Consider the following 14,799-nt stretch of genomic DNA (forward strand, 5'->3'; position numbering starts at 1 on the left):
GGGCAATACTGGACGGTAAGGGCAATACTGGACGGTAAGGGCAATACTGGACGGTAAGGGCAATACTGGACGGTAAGGGCAATACTGGACGGTAAGGGCAATACTGGACGGTAAGGGCAATACTGGACGGTAAGGGCAATACTGGACGGTAAGGGCAATACTGGACGGTAAGGGCAATACTGGACGGTAAGGGCAATACTGGACGGTAAGGGCAATACTGGACGGTAAGGGCAATACTGGACGGTAAGGGCAATACTGGACGGTAAGGGCAATACTGGACGGTAAGGGCAATACTGGACGGTAAGGGCAATACTGGACGGTAAGGGCAATACTGGACGGTAAGGGCAATACTGGACTGTAAGGCATACCTAGGTTTTAGAGGTGGATAGTAGGGAGGGGTCATGATGCACTGTTATGGAGTAATGTAGCCCCATCCTAGTATATGATTGCAACCAGTAATTAAAGTGCTATATTGTTGGATTCAGGTCCTCAGCTGTTTTTTGCTACATCTGAGATTAACATGTATGCAGACAGATTCCCTTTATTATGGTTCTGGATCTGCCCCCATATTGAGAGCAGTGCTGCTGCGAGAAAACAAACTAAAAAAACCACTCCTGAGGGGGAATAATGTCAGGCATAGGGGTGGAAACAGCACTGCTTCAGTCACCGCTCCATCTATAGTAAGTGATGGCTGTAACTGCAACAAATGGTCCCTGCATTAGAGCCAGCTTTCAGATTCTCCCATTACAGAAATTGTAGCTGGTGATTGTGAAGTTCTATGAAGCACTGCCAGTGGGGTCTTAGAAGAACTTGCATTGTCAGTGTGCCTCTAGCTCCTCCCTTCAAAAGAGGTGAATTCTAAAGATTCCATGGAGTAATCTGGAAGTTTAAAGCTTGCCTTCAGACCACAGATTTTACCCATCAACTATGGTTGTGAAGTTTATACACATCTGACAGACAAGTCAATGCAGTATTTTATTAACATACAAAAGTGCATTAAAACAGTTACATACTGGGGGTTATACATTAGTGATGCTGGTTACAGTTAAGCTGGATTTGTGAAGACAAAAATAAAGACAAGGGTCAATGACCGCCAACCCCCTTCACATCTTCCATGGTCTGTTGCCAGATACTGGCCCTCTGATTAAGGGGAAAGCAAGGAGATGGAAAACAAATGACAAGTCAGTGATGTTTGACAGTTCAGGTGGGTTTTACTTTTTGTCTGAGCCTCCATCATCAATTTCTTCCTCCTTATCTTGGCTACCAGCCAGTTCTGGAGTGAAGTGACCTACCAGCCAATTTAGTGGAGTGTTATTTATAAAGTAGGTTATCATCTCATCCATACCATCCTTTATTTGTGTAATCTTGTCCTTAGTGGCGGTTAAGAGGCTGTCAGACATGTCTCTGAAGGAAGAGGCAGAGTGGAAGTTTTGATAGATATCTGCAGCCATGGCACTAATACTTTGAGCCTTGTTCTGAAGGTTTTGCTGAAGACCTTGGACACTGGAGACCAGAGACAGACATGTGCTTTGCAGGTGATTAGCAAGATGCCGGGCAATAGCCAGTGTGCGAGATTCAATCTGCTGAAAGGAGAAGAAATGTTATGTTTCCAGTACACAGATGATGCCTAGCATAAGACTCAAGGGAGTGTCATTACCTCTGCACCCTCAGTTTCTCCACCAGCATCTTCTCTGGAGCCTTTTGTCCACTCCACCCACTTGTTGTATATGTTCTCCTGAGCATCATGGATCTTCTGATTTGCATTATTCATGTTCTTTCTTGCATATTCAATCTGAAAAGTTGTATATAAGCAGGTGAGATTATATGCACTACATTTGGCTTATTCAGGTACCCTGAAATATCCTCAATATCAGAGCCAGAACCAAGATTATTATGCTTGTCAGGCAAGTGTTTGTCAAATTTCAGAAATCAATAGCACTCACCTGTATTATACTACACCCCTATAAAACTACACTACACCTGCCCCCCCCCATATACCACACCTGTAAAACTACATTCTCATATCCTACACCCCAAATAATTGTCAGTTACCCCCCTTCCCCCCATTGTCTTCACAGGTTACTAATAACCACTCACCTCTTTTTGTCCCCTCCTCAGGCACCTCTGTACAAGTCCCCCGCTGAGCAGCTTCTCTTTCACATGCCCAGGCTGCGCCGATGCTGTACTCCTAGGAGCCGCTGCTTCTCTCCGTACAGGCCCCGCCGCTTCAGCTTCTTCTCATGCCGGGCGGGAACTTTTCAACTGACACCCGCACGCCGTACTGATGATATCAGGGCGCGTGCGTGTCATAGAAAAGTGTCGGGCAGGGTACAGAGGAGAGATTCCTGCGTTCCGCTCTTACACTGTGTGGCGCTACAGGATCTGTCCTGTTCCCTGCCCAGCATGCAGCGTGTGATGAGGGCAATCTGACCACAGGCCTCCCGGAGCCTGGAGCTCTGGACAACAGGTCAGATTGCCCTCATCACTGACCGGCAAGCAAGGACGCCCTGAACCATTATCAAAATTCATAGTGTTAAAAACAAAAACCATATTCAGTGAGGAATTTCCCATTACAGAGGGGATCTCCTTAGGAACAACTGCAATCTCTTAAGCTGATCTGCAAGATTCAGCCAGACAGCATTCTTCATATGAAAGCTAACCTATACATTGAAAATTTAGGACTGGTTTTTGGTTACATTATAGTGCAAGATCTCTAATCTGCAAAGTTTTCCAGATAAGAATCAATTTGTTAAACTCAAGAAGTGTCAAATTACAAGTAAAAACAAACCACACGGCACCTTTTAGCAGAGAAAGGCAAGTGTGAATAGATACAAGCTGCTGTGTGTATAAGTGGGGCAATTCAAAAGATGCAAGAGTAGAGGCCTTTAATATTTGCACCATCCTTTTATGAATCACCCCTTGTACAGAATACAGAAGCACTGGTGGAGAGGGTTTTTGTTAAGACTTCTCTACATTGGGCTGATAGCAATGCTTAGTCAAAGGTTTCAATGAATGCTGAATCCCATTTAAAAAAGGGGAGGGATGCCCACAGTAAACATTTAACTTGTTTCATCTTGGAACGTTAAATTCTGCAATTTGATAATAAACCTGCACTGAAACCTTTTAAAGTGCGCTGTTGCAATATTCTGTAGTGGCGGTCTTTTAATGTAGAGTACTGGGTGGGAGAAGCACAAGTCACTGAGTGCACAGACTAAACAGACCACAGGAGAGTTTCTGCCTCAGTCCTGAGCTTGGCTATCACGGACATTGAGGAGCTCAGAACTGGAGAGGTGACAGACTGGTAAGAAGTTATTAGATGTTCAGAAAGCAGCATCTACAAGACCCAGCTGTTGTCAGTTATGGGCACCTTGCACCTCTCCCACTGCCCCAGGGCTGAGAGCTGTGCAGACCATGAACTGGAACACTCTGCAATGGGCAGATATAGCCATGATTGGATGATACACCACAATTGAGATACCACAGGATCATGTTAAAACATTCAATTGGCCCTTATGCCAAGATCTGTTGATTCAAGTGTACTTTTGTAGGACAAGTACATTAAACCATTTGTAGACCTTTAATCTGAGTCATTTGATTATTGGCTCTAGGTTGTACCAGAAAAGGTCACCTTGTGGCTGATGGGCTACCATGAATATGAGTACCAAGTACACAAATTTTATGATTCTATTCCATGTAGCAGCAATGGAGCGTAGCCTTAATGTAGATGATTTCTCAGTACATTTGAATTACATGTACTAACCAGGTCAATGGTGTTCTGGAGCTGAGCAATGGCTTCCTGACTCCTGCATTTGGCATCCTTCACACTGGTCAGGGCCTGTTGATAAGCACGCTTGCGGGCCTTAGTAGAGAGGGATCCCAGGCGCATGTAGTAGCCAGGCTTATCTTGGGACATCTCAATGCCTTGTGTTTCAGCTGTGTCCTTCGCTATAAAGAAATTTGTAATGCCCATATATTAACAGCTTAGCTGGGTACATTAGCTGGATGAACAAAATGCAGAAACATTAAGATTGTGATTACAAAGATGGAGGGGGGGGGGGGGATGACAAACCAAAGCACCCCTTTAAAAGATTAATATGGTGAGAGAAGCTGCATGAAGCTGAGGCAGCCTCCTGTGATATCACATTTTAGACATCACCAGAAATGCAGTAAGATATTAGCCAAATCTAGGGCATTTTAGTTGGGAAGTTGGTTAAATTGGCATTCAGTGACAGACCAGCCTTTCAAAGGTCACAAGAAATAAAACTTTGTGCCCATTTATAAAAATGGAAATTACCCTTTAGTCAGGCTAGTTTTTTTGGCCTGAAACCAACAACTCTCACGTACCCTGTCCACAAAGGTAGGCAAGTTTCCCAGGCTGGGTCACCATTGGCTTGCTAGGTTTCGCTTACCTAGCTCTTCATCTGTTTGTGGCAGGTATTGTTCCAGAAGATATTCAGACCTAGTTAGTGCAGAGTCCACACGGTCGCTTATGATCTGCACTACACGGCTTCCCAGAACAGTATTAATGCTGCCATTTACAACAGCCTTAGACATCTCCACACTCTCCTGAACAGCTCCCTTGGTTTTATCCACTACTCCTGTGATACTATGGATAACAGCATCTCTGGCACCAACAACTGCTTCTGAGGCATTAGCCACAACCTAAAATGTACAAGATGACACCTCTAATATGACAGTAGGTAAAGTTTAAGGGGGGGGGGGGGGGGGTGTTGTCCACTAAGACTGCCCCTGTAAAAATAAGCCTATACCCCATTGGTGAAGTTGCAGAGATGTCAAGCCACATTCCCAGGGCCCACATGACATGCGGGACCCGCGACCAATAAGCACCCAGTATCTCCCCAACTGGACATTTCAGCAGGATGTGAGCGCTGTGCTGACTTCCTGCTCAAAAATGTCCAAAGGTGGGGAGAAGGACGCCAGTGGAGATTGGTAATGGGGCAAGTGGGTCATCATGTGGAGCCTGGAGAAGAGTATAGGCACATTTATTTATGTGAGCAAACAAGGGGACTGAGATGGGGGTTGTTTAAGTAGTGGACACCTTCTTTAAGGCTCTACATGACTTCAGTAGCTTACCTTTTCAGAAGACTGATACAGAATAGGCAACCTTTCTTCAATTTTATCAAGTCCAACGCAGGCAATATTGTTTGCCAGAGCAACTGGGAAGGGAGAGGGGAAAAGAACAAAGTTACATCTACATATTGATGCCAGCAGAGTTCTGGCAAATACTGGCAAGGTGCTATGCATACTTCTGATGCTAGGAGAGAATGGACTGTAGGTTACAAGATACAGCCCTTCCATGATACACAGGTCTTGTTTATGTTTCTAGTGTGAAGAATAAAGGTGAGTGAATCAGGCAAATTTGGAATTTGTGTGGCATCTCCTGGGAAATATGCCGAGAAGATATTCTATTTGAATTTAGGCGATGTACACATGCTGAATCTGTGTGGTGACCAAAAAAAAAAAAAAAAAATGAAGCCTGTGATTACAAAATGCAGACTGGGACTCAAAAATAGAAATAAAAATTATGAGTATGCAATACTAACCAAGTCACTGGTGTGGCTGTAACTGCTCCCGTGGCCTCATTCACTTCTGGGGCTACTCATAACCTTCATTTACATATGCACTGCTTCCCCTGCCCACTGCTGTGGTTGCAGTCAGAAACCCACACACACTTAGTGACTGACACTTGCAGTTACTGACCAGGTCTATTGCACAGTAAAAACATAGGGTCCCCCTAGCACAGAAAGCTTATGGCTACAACTCCTAGCCATGTGCTTATCTTTCCTGTGTTTCAAAACAGAAAACTGCATTTAAAAAACAAAAAAATCCAAACACATGTGCAGTCCCTCCAATATTGATACCCAAGAGCCCAGCATCTAGGGGCTGGTATGCTCAGGCTAGGGAGAGTCATGCTTTTTGGGCTCCGCCGAGGCTACAAATCCTACAGCTGCCCAGGATTGCTGGTACTTTACCTGGCTCTTGCTGATTGCCCTGAGATTTCAAGGGGGGGGGGGGGGGGGGGGGTTTCAGGGGTGATGTCAGCTCACAGCTGCCACCAAGACTCAAATTAGTAATAGGAGGCAGCTGAGACCTCACTCCCACATTACTAATCTGTAAGTGAGAAGAAATAAAAACTAAAAAGACTTTGGTTGGTTAACTTTACCTCAGGTGACTTCAGTGATCTCACTTGAGTTAATTGAGGTCCCCAGAGGTCAGGTTACCTGTGGTCACAGGTGGAAGGCAGTGAGAACCTCCAGCTGTAGCTAACCAGAGTGATGTCACAGCTGATCGCAAGGCTCAGTCTGCCTAAAACTCAGTAGGCAGTCATGTTCCATGACTGCACACCAACTTGAGATTAAAATGCCCCTCCCTACCTCCAGTGTTTATCCTGTCCCTTCAGGAGAGTTGCATGACAGGTGCTCCTAGCATGGTGCAAATTTAACCAGATTAAAGGATTACAGGCTCAGGGGTCTCAGCCTTGTCAAGCTACCAAGGGACCAGGGCCGCCACTAGGAGTCCCATACTGGCAAAGTTTTCGGGCCCCCTTGGGACTCTGCCCAGGCTCAACCCCCAGCTCCGCCTCCACCACTCAAACTTCCTAGCCTCACTGCTACTTTTGCAATAACTCAGCCATAGCCTCAGCCATAGATTAAGCTATATACGTCCACCCACAGCTACATATTGCACACTATGCAGGACACATCTTACACAACACATACAGACAGCACATAAATGAGTCACATTATACTCACCTGCCCTTGATGCAATTCAGCGCCCTCCCATGCATCTAGCTGAGGTAAGGCAGGGGTTGGGAGGCCCCCCCAGTCTGAGATCACCTGAACCTGTCTGGGATCAGCGCCCCTACCCCAGGCTGAGAGCAGTGGGCCCCCCCCCCCGGTCTGAGATGAGCGGGCGGGCCACCTCACACACCCTGGCGAATGTCTTCAGCTCACAGCGCTTACCTGTCCCGCTGGCTGCCGCATCCTAGCCACCTCTGCCGCCGTTACATGCAGGAGGGTAATGAGGTCGCAGAGTGATGACCTCACCACACTGCTGCAAGGTCCAGCAATGATGTGCCGGCGCCCTGCTCCAATGACTGCCTCCACTCCACCAGATGGCCAATTTGCATTCTCCGCCCTGTCACATGCAAATAGTGATTATAGTCATAAGAAGGTGAAGTGACACCACTGGGCAACTGTGACTGGGGCCTGGTGAAGGAGGGGCCCATCCTGCCGGGGGCTTAATAAAAATAAGTATTTACCCTGGGCCTGTCCGGGCCCCCTACACCAGGCACAGTAGTAATGCCCTGATTGCGGCCCTGCAAGGGCCAACACCTTTAAGAAAGGTCCCTCAGCCATCACTTGCTATAAGAATGGAGATTCCCCCGAGCCCACCCTCCCTGCCAAGCAGTCCAGTGCTAACAAGTCACATTTTTCACAAAGGAATCGCCTTCTAGAGAAAATTGGATTTAGCGCAATAGGACAATTGTAGAACCACAGACCTTTTTATAGTAGCCCAGGATCCCACCCTTCACATTAAATGGGTCCCGGCAAAGAAAAAGTAAAGGTCTTACCATGATAAACTGGGTACAAAAAAAAAAAAAATATATAAGCTGAGGCTTCCGCTTTGTTATCACAATTTGATTAATACCAAATGCAGCCTTTTATATTGCTTGATTAATATGCATTTTAATATCCTAATCTATGCCCTGTCAGGAACAAAGATACTGACAGAATGCAGAGCATCTCTTTAAGACTCCCCTGATGAGTAACTAATGAAATGCGTTGGGTGGATGCATATTGATCAAGCAAGATAAAGAAAGGCTGCATTTGGTATTTATTAATCAAATTGTGATAACCAAGAGGACACCTCATCTGGTGGCAGAGAGCTCCATAGTCTACCTCAGGCTCACTGGTCTCACAAGAAAATCTAGGGTCTCCCTGCTCTCAAATGAAGAATCACTCTGGGATTTAAAGAGACCCTCGTTCCTCTAGATGTTCCCTGGTCACCATTGAAGGCTGTGTATATGTCTACACTAGTGACAATTATACACTAATGGAGTATAGTCCATTCCTAGTTAGGCAGTCTGCCCCAGGTGGTAGAGGGTTTGTTTTTTTATACCAGCTCAGGATAGGACTAGGTTACTGTATGGCGGGTCCATCATTACCCAAGGCACAGTCCTTGGACTTCTGGGGCCAGAATGTGACCTCTGGTGGAACAGGCTTGGCAATTTCTGGGTGTTCTGGATCCTAAAACAGGCATGTTACTTCTCAATGAGAAACCTTTGTATGCAGTGCATATTGTTTCAGATTGATCATACTATCCAGATTTCTGGAGTTTACAAATTGGTTACTATATCTAACCAAGTTCTTGCCTGGGACTTGGGTCCTAAAAGGAGTTGTCCAGTAAACAACACTTTTTTTCTCAGAAATCTTATGTTCCTTTCCACACGTTATTTTAACACTATTACCTTTTATTGTTCTCTAGCAGCACATCCTCATTGTTGGCTCCAGCTGATGGGGTTAATATCTCTCCTGACTTCCTGGGTTCAGTTCCCACAACTTCCATGATCCTTTGCAGTGGCCTGTAGGACTGCATCTATCACACCCACTCAGCACTCCACCCAAACGCCTCCCTGCCATCTTCCCTGTCTCTGCATGTTATCGAAGCACAGAGAAATCACATCAATGACAGCAGCAGCTCCATCTCTGCACAGCCAGGGAAAACACACTGCTCTGCAGATGCACACTGTGCTCTGCGATAAAATATACTCACCTGACATGATGACGCCTCTCTCTCCTGGTGCTGACCTCGCACACAGCTGCAGGATGGTAAGTAAACCTCCCCCACCCCCCCCACCCCCTTCTCATGCTGGGCTGTGACATGGTGATTGTCGCCTACAGCCCAGTCCCTCACGATCAGAGGCAGCACAAGCTTCTGATATTACGTAAACTTTCAGAGCTTGGACGTTGACGTGACATCAGTGGATGCCAGAGGCCACAGCACCCGGGGTCATGTGATCAGCACTGAGCGTGCAGTGTAGCCCTACTCTGCAGGAAGTGAAAATAGACCTACAATAAGAATTTACATTGATAGTGAAAAGTTAAAAAAAGATAAGGGTGAACCACCACTTTAAGGCTTCTGTACCCCCCTGAGCCATTTGGTATTGCTCCTGTGGAACGATCTGGAAAATGGGAATTACACCTACTGGTAATTCAGTTTCCATTAGTCCCTCAGGATAACACCCTTACTTCCATCCTCTTAGTAACTCATTGGCAAAATAAACTGTATTTGTTGGTATAAATAGTGTATCCCCCCCTCTGCAAGTACTAGAAAAAGACACTGGAGGGTGGAGGGGGTCTTTTAACCTCTGATCCTGTCCCTGTATAGGTCAAGGGGATTACCCCCTGTAGTGCTGTCATGAGAGAATACTGGAAACTGAGTTACCAGTAGGTGCATTTCATTTCAAAATAAGGATTTTGGGGGGCTTCTTTTGATAACAGATTACTGATGGAGGGGGTCTGAGATGCCTCACATTACTGATCTAGGGCTTCGTGGCAGCTGTGGGCTGTAATTAAGCCCCTGTTAGCCCAATTGCCACCACACCAATTAGGAAGAGCCAGGTAAAGTGGCAGGATTGTAACATCTAATGAATGCAGCAATCCTGGGCAGCTGCCGGCTGCCTTTTCTTCTTTTTGGCTGAGGAATGGTGCACCACAAGCATGAGTCTTCTCAGCCTGAGAAACCCAGCTCCCAGCTGTCTGGCTTCATCAGGGAACTGTACACTTTTCTACCTACTTTTGTACATAAAAGCAGCATGTGTTTCCTCCTCTTTTGCTACACAGCCAAGACAAGCTCATGGCTGGGGCTGACAGCCGCTGTAGGCTGTGCTTAGTATCATAATATGGTGAGGCCCCTATGAAATTTTACGGTACAATATATACCTGCTCACCAGCATCTGATTGGAAGCATCAGACATGCTATCACTGTGTGCGCGTGCACATGTCTGCCTGCAACCAATCAGATGCTGGTGGGTGGGGAAAGAAGGCATATTCAAAATAGGTAATGAGTGGCTTGGAAGTGAATGAGTGACTGTGGGAGCTTACAGCTGCACCGGTGACAAGGCAAGTATAAAGATTTGCTCCTACCCCTTTGTGCCAGATTCTGGTCCCAATAGACTAGGAAAAGGCAACTGGCCAGATGCAGGGATCAATCACTGCCCACCGAGTCAGCAGGGGATTGATCTGCAAGTCCTCCCATCACTAATTAGAAACTCTGCTACAAAATGTAAAGAAACATGCAGCTTCTGAGGTCATCACAATAATGTAATAGAAAAAACTGCAAATATAGCCACAGTAAAAATGAAGTCTCAGACCATACTGGGGAAGGAAATGCATGCAATTTTGGTATCAAAACTGGTAAAATAATGCAGTGTGAGCATGTAGCCTTAATGTCTTGCACCCACAATGCTCAATGAACCACTATCCGCCTGACAGCTCTGATGAGGGCCAAAAGGGTTCTGTGCAAGCGCTCAAAAGTCCAAGAAAATGCACCATAACCTTGGCTGCACTGAACCATCCTGGACATCAGCAGGAAATCCCATTTCTGTGAAAGGCTCAGGGTTACTAGAAGCAGTGAGGATTGGAAAGTAGACTATGGCTCTGCATCATAAAGGCTGAAAAAAAACAAAAACACCAAACAACCCACAAGTCTGCATTCTGGAAAATACAGATTTGTACATTTCAGTACTCCACTTGCAGATGAATTTGCTGATCTTCAGGACAAGTTGCCTTGCAGCAACCCACCAAGCATTCGGTGTGCAGATTACCACAGAATTACATGTTTGACAGTGACCACCATCGAGACGCTAAACCTACTTTGAGGCTCGAGTTTCTGCAGGATTGGCATGGCGCTGGTGATGGCCACAGAAGTGATGCTCTTCACACTTTTCTCTGCGACGTCACATACAGACTTCAGGTAGGGATGGTTGTCTTTAGTGGTCACGTAGGTGGAGGACACCATGTCATATGTAGAGCTCACAAATGGGAGGTTTATCAACCTTACCACCACATTCTACACAAGAAAAAAAGAACAACAAATCACTTGTACAGTCTGGTAATTCCATTCAAAATAAATTTCATTAAAATTAATTCTTCCATGAACTAGATTAAATCCCCAGGGTCAGACTAATCAGTTTAGTCTCCATTTTACAACAACATGGCATGCTGCAATGATCACTGGATCCTAAAGATGCACCTAGGAAAAGGCATTACTTCTATAGCAATAAATGCTTACCAATAACAATCTTACCCAATTTCCATTGCCGCATCCATCCCCTCCTCAAGAATAAAACCTCTAATTATGCTGGATCACAGGAGTGCGGGACCTGGAGGCCACTAACAGGGTAAAGCATATGGACTGAAGGTAACAGATCAGACAGGTTTGGGGAGAGGTGGGAACCATCTCTTGGGATTGTGCACTGGATGTCACAGCCAGGTTCCCATGATACCAAGTGACCACTGATGAATCCACTGCCAGATTACTGAACTGTGGACAGCAGTCTGATCATTGGAGTTCACACTGGGGATTGCTGTGCAGCCGTGTCCTGCAATCAGACAGGGTTCAACTGAGGGCTGCCTGCTGCTCAATTAACTGAGCTGAACCATTGCTGGATTGCAGGACAAAGCACCAGAGCAGTCCGGCCATGGGACTACATCAGGATGAGTTGTGTTACATCTAATGAATGTGCCATGTCTGGGTTGGCTGCAGGTTAGTATTTTTAGGCTGTTATGGGGCAATATCCACAGACCTTCTGAAACTGAATAACCAGCAGTCAGCTTTACCATGGATTGGTTAAAAAAAAAGAATATAAAAAGAAATACAGCACTTTTTTAATTTAAATAAATTGGGTGGATCTTTATTTTTCATAAACAGCCACAGTAAGGCTGCTTTCACACTACGTCTTTTTAACATGCGTCCTGAAATTATCCCCCCCCACCCGCAAAAACAGATCCAGTGCAAATATGTTTTCACTTCAGTGCATTTGCAATGGACTCGCGTCCACATGCATTTGCGTGCGTTATAGTGAGGATCCAGCAACTTCCAGTTTAACTTTCCAAAAACGCTACTTGTAGCATTTTTGAGCTGCGTCCAAATACTGCAAATCGCTGGATCCTGACTAAACAGCACGCAAACGCATGTGAACGCTGGCATGCTGATACAGGATCCTGCTTGAGCATGCCCAGAAACCAGCCTGGCGTGATCAGTCCCTCTCTCCCCCTCCCCCCTCCTTAGAGCAGTGGACGCTCGTAACCAAGATAAATATCAGGTAACCAAGCAAAGCGCTTCTTAGTTACCCGATGTTAACCTTGGTTACAGCTTACTGCAGTTGTCAGATGCCGGCTCCCAGTCCATCACATTCAGTTCCCCTCACTCCCGATGACATGACTTCAATGCCCGCCCATAAACTTCAAGTGACAGGATCCTGGAAAATAACATGCGTTTCTTTGCAAAACAGGATCTGCTTTCGCAGCAAAAAAACATTTATGAGGCATTGAGGCATGTTAGAAAAACAGTGTGAAAGCAGTCCCCTGGAGGCTGCAGCTAGTTTTACCCCTGCTGGTAATCAAAAATATGGCAAAACCACATGCCATTCATTACGTTATTTTACACTACCATACAATAAATCAGATACTAAAAGAAGGGGGGCATATCTAGCAGTCTGCAGACACTGGCACACAGTGGGCAGGGGAAAAGTGAATATTCATGAAGCTTAATGAGCAGGCCAGGAGAAGTGTGACTGCAGTGTAATCTTCCAGGAAATATGTATAAGGCTGTGCCCACGTTTGTGCGCTCTGCACTGCAACGTCCGCTTCAGAGCGCAGCTGAAAAGCTCCGTTCTGAAACTTTGCCGACTGCAGAATTCGTGCGCTCTGGATGCTGCCTCTCCCTATAGACAGAATGGAGACAGCATGCAAAGCGCACAAAAGTAGTGACATGTTGCTTTTTAGAACGCAGTGATTTAGCAGCATGCAAATCGCTGCGTTCTAAAACGCAACGTGGGCATGGATTATGCACAAAGATTGCATGTGTCCTGCATCCCCTGCACAGTTACGCTGCAGTGCAGAACGCAGCGTAACTGCATGCAATACGCACACGTGGGCACACTGCTCTTAACCCCTTAGCAGCCACCTAGCCCTTACTCCAACCATTTTACAGCACAGAAAGTCTTGTCCCCATTTACTTCTATGGGGTTTGTTGTCTTGGGTCAGGTTTCGTTTCCAGTTATAACTTCTCATTCCATATTAGACAAACCCAAATGTGCATGGGTCTGCTCATCTCTATTAAACAATTAATCAGCATGTAGGCAACTAGAGATGTGCTGTCAATCATAATACGCAGATAATGGTTTATCAGACACTTCTAAATATGTCATGAAGACCACCTTGTCTAAATGAGCCATTAGAGAAAAGTGGAGAAATCCAGACTTCAAAACCAACTAATCTGTTTACATGCCCATGCAGCTTTCAGAGACAAATCCAGAAGACCCCTCACATTAGGAGTCTGTTCATTTCTAAATAAGCCTCACTTTCATATGCAAATGAGGCTGAAGGGTTATGGTAGCCTTCATGCCTTTACCATTCCAGCTCTATTCCTCACCCAGCACCACCTCTTGCTAGAATGAGCCTCTATGCTGGGTAACCTCAGGCAATGGAGCTCTCAATGAAGTAGTAAGCGGTGGCACAGAGCTGGAGTGACAGATCCACAACCTCATTTGCACATGAATTAAAAACACTGATTTCTCAAAGACTGGCCATGTAAAGGTTGTGCTGAGCTTGATTTCTGGAATCTACATGCACATTACGGGGGTGAGAGCCTGCTGACAGATCCCTTTACATGCATCACATATGCATTAGATCATCTCTGAAAATAAAGAATTCAGGACCCTCACTAAGGGGTTAAAGCTGATGAACCGCACTCACTGCAGCACCTGCTCAATGCCAGCACTGACCACAGCACAGACTGCAGGTATAGGAAGACACCCATAGGAGCACAGCCATTTCCATCAGTGATCAGATCATGTACTGCTCTACAGCTCCACACAGCGCTACAGAACAGTCCTGGCCATAATCCTCACATGGAAGCACCAACACCTGGAGACCTGCACCAAACCCGACCTGAGGTGGGCACTGCCAGCAGATCCTGTGCACCTGGGGCACTACATAGCCTGGCACCAGCAGATACCAGAGAGCCTCCCACAGGGCATATACCAGGGGCACTGAGGAGCCACCTACTGCTGCACTAATAGTGAGGGGCTCAGACCCCACAGTAAGGGGCAGACTATAAGCTCCACTACATCTGCTCCCTCCATGCCCAATATATACCAGGGTGGAAACATTACCTGCTGCTGCTCCATTGTCTCAGCCATGTCACTAGGGAAATACCTACAAAAAAATAAATTCAAGAAAACAAGTAAAAACCTCACTACATCAGCACCAAAACCACCACAGGCGCGCACTGCCACCAACTCACACAAACTGCCAGAGAGGAACGAGCACTCCTCGGGCGTCTGCGCACTTATAGACGGATAACCACGCCCACCTGACTATGCGCGGTCTCCGGAGGCTTCCTGCAGTCAGCTGACTGGTGACGTCACAGTCTGCTCTCCTGACTGAGGGCGGCTGTGCGCGGCGTGCAGGGGTCACGGTGTGACTGACAGTTGTGTGGTGAGGCCGGTAACGGGGGCGTGTTATGTGCTGGAGGAGCCTGTACACACGG

At 46.2% G+C, this 14,799-nt stretch overlaps 1 protein-coding gene across 2 annotated transcripts; it reads right to left on the reverse strand.

The window, feature by feature from the left end:
• Positions 1-997: 997 nt before the first annotated feature.
• Positions 998-14,571, reverse strand: LOC142269293 (perilipin-2-like). 2 transcript variants are annotated; one of them, XM_075332390.1, is made up of 8 exons: positions 14,554-14,571; positions 14,423-14,465; positions 10,899-11,094; positions 5,095-5,177; positions 4,410-4,662; positions 3,761-3,945; positions 1,658-1,792; positions 998-1,580 (listed from the first exon to the last, which is right to left on the reverse strand). In XM_075332390.1, the coding sequence occupies exons 2-8, from the start codon at positions 14,447-14,449 to the stop codon at positions 1,212-1,214; spliced, it is 1,248 nt and encodes a 415-aa protein (XP_075188505.1). In that variant the 5' UTR covers positions 14,450-14,465; positions 14,554-14,571; the 3' UTR covers positions 998-1,211. The 2 variants fall into 2 exon arrangements, with proteins under 2 accessions (XP_075188505.1, XP_075188504.1); XM_075332389.1 differs by having other exon boundaries at positions 998-1,583.
• Positions 14,572-14,799: the final 228 nt, after the last annotated feature.

This window comes from Anomaloglossus baeobatrachus, unplaced genomic scaffold (assembly GCF_048569485.1).
Source record: "Anomaloglossus baeobatrachus isolate aAnoBae1 unplaced genomic scaffold, aAnoBae1.hap1 Scaffold_3171, whole genome shotgun sequence".
Classification (NCBI taxonomy): domain Eukaryota; kingdom Metazoa; phylum Chordata; class Amphibia; order Anura; family Aromobatidae; genus Anomaloglossus; species Anomaloglossus baeobatrachus.

Bases quoted from the DNA above. Each gene is read 5' to 3' on its own strand.
- LOC142269293 (XM_075332389.1), bottom strand. From the start codon at position 14,449: ATGGCTGAGACAATGGAGCAGCAGCAG. The intron at 11,095-14,422 runs GTAATGTTTCCA...TTTCTTGTGTAG, and splicing joins AGACAATGGAGCAGCAGCAG to AATGTGGTGGTAAGGTTGAT. The intron at 1,793-3,760 runs GTTAGTACATGT...ACAACTTTTCAG, and splicing joins TCCAGAACACCATTGACCTG to ATTGAATATGCAAGAAAGAA.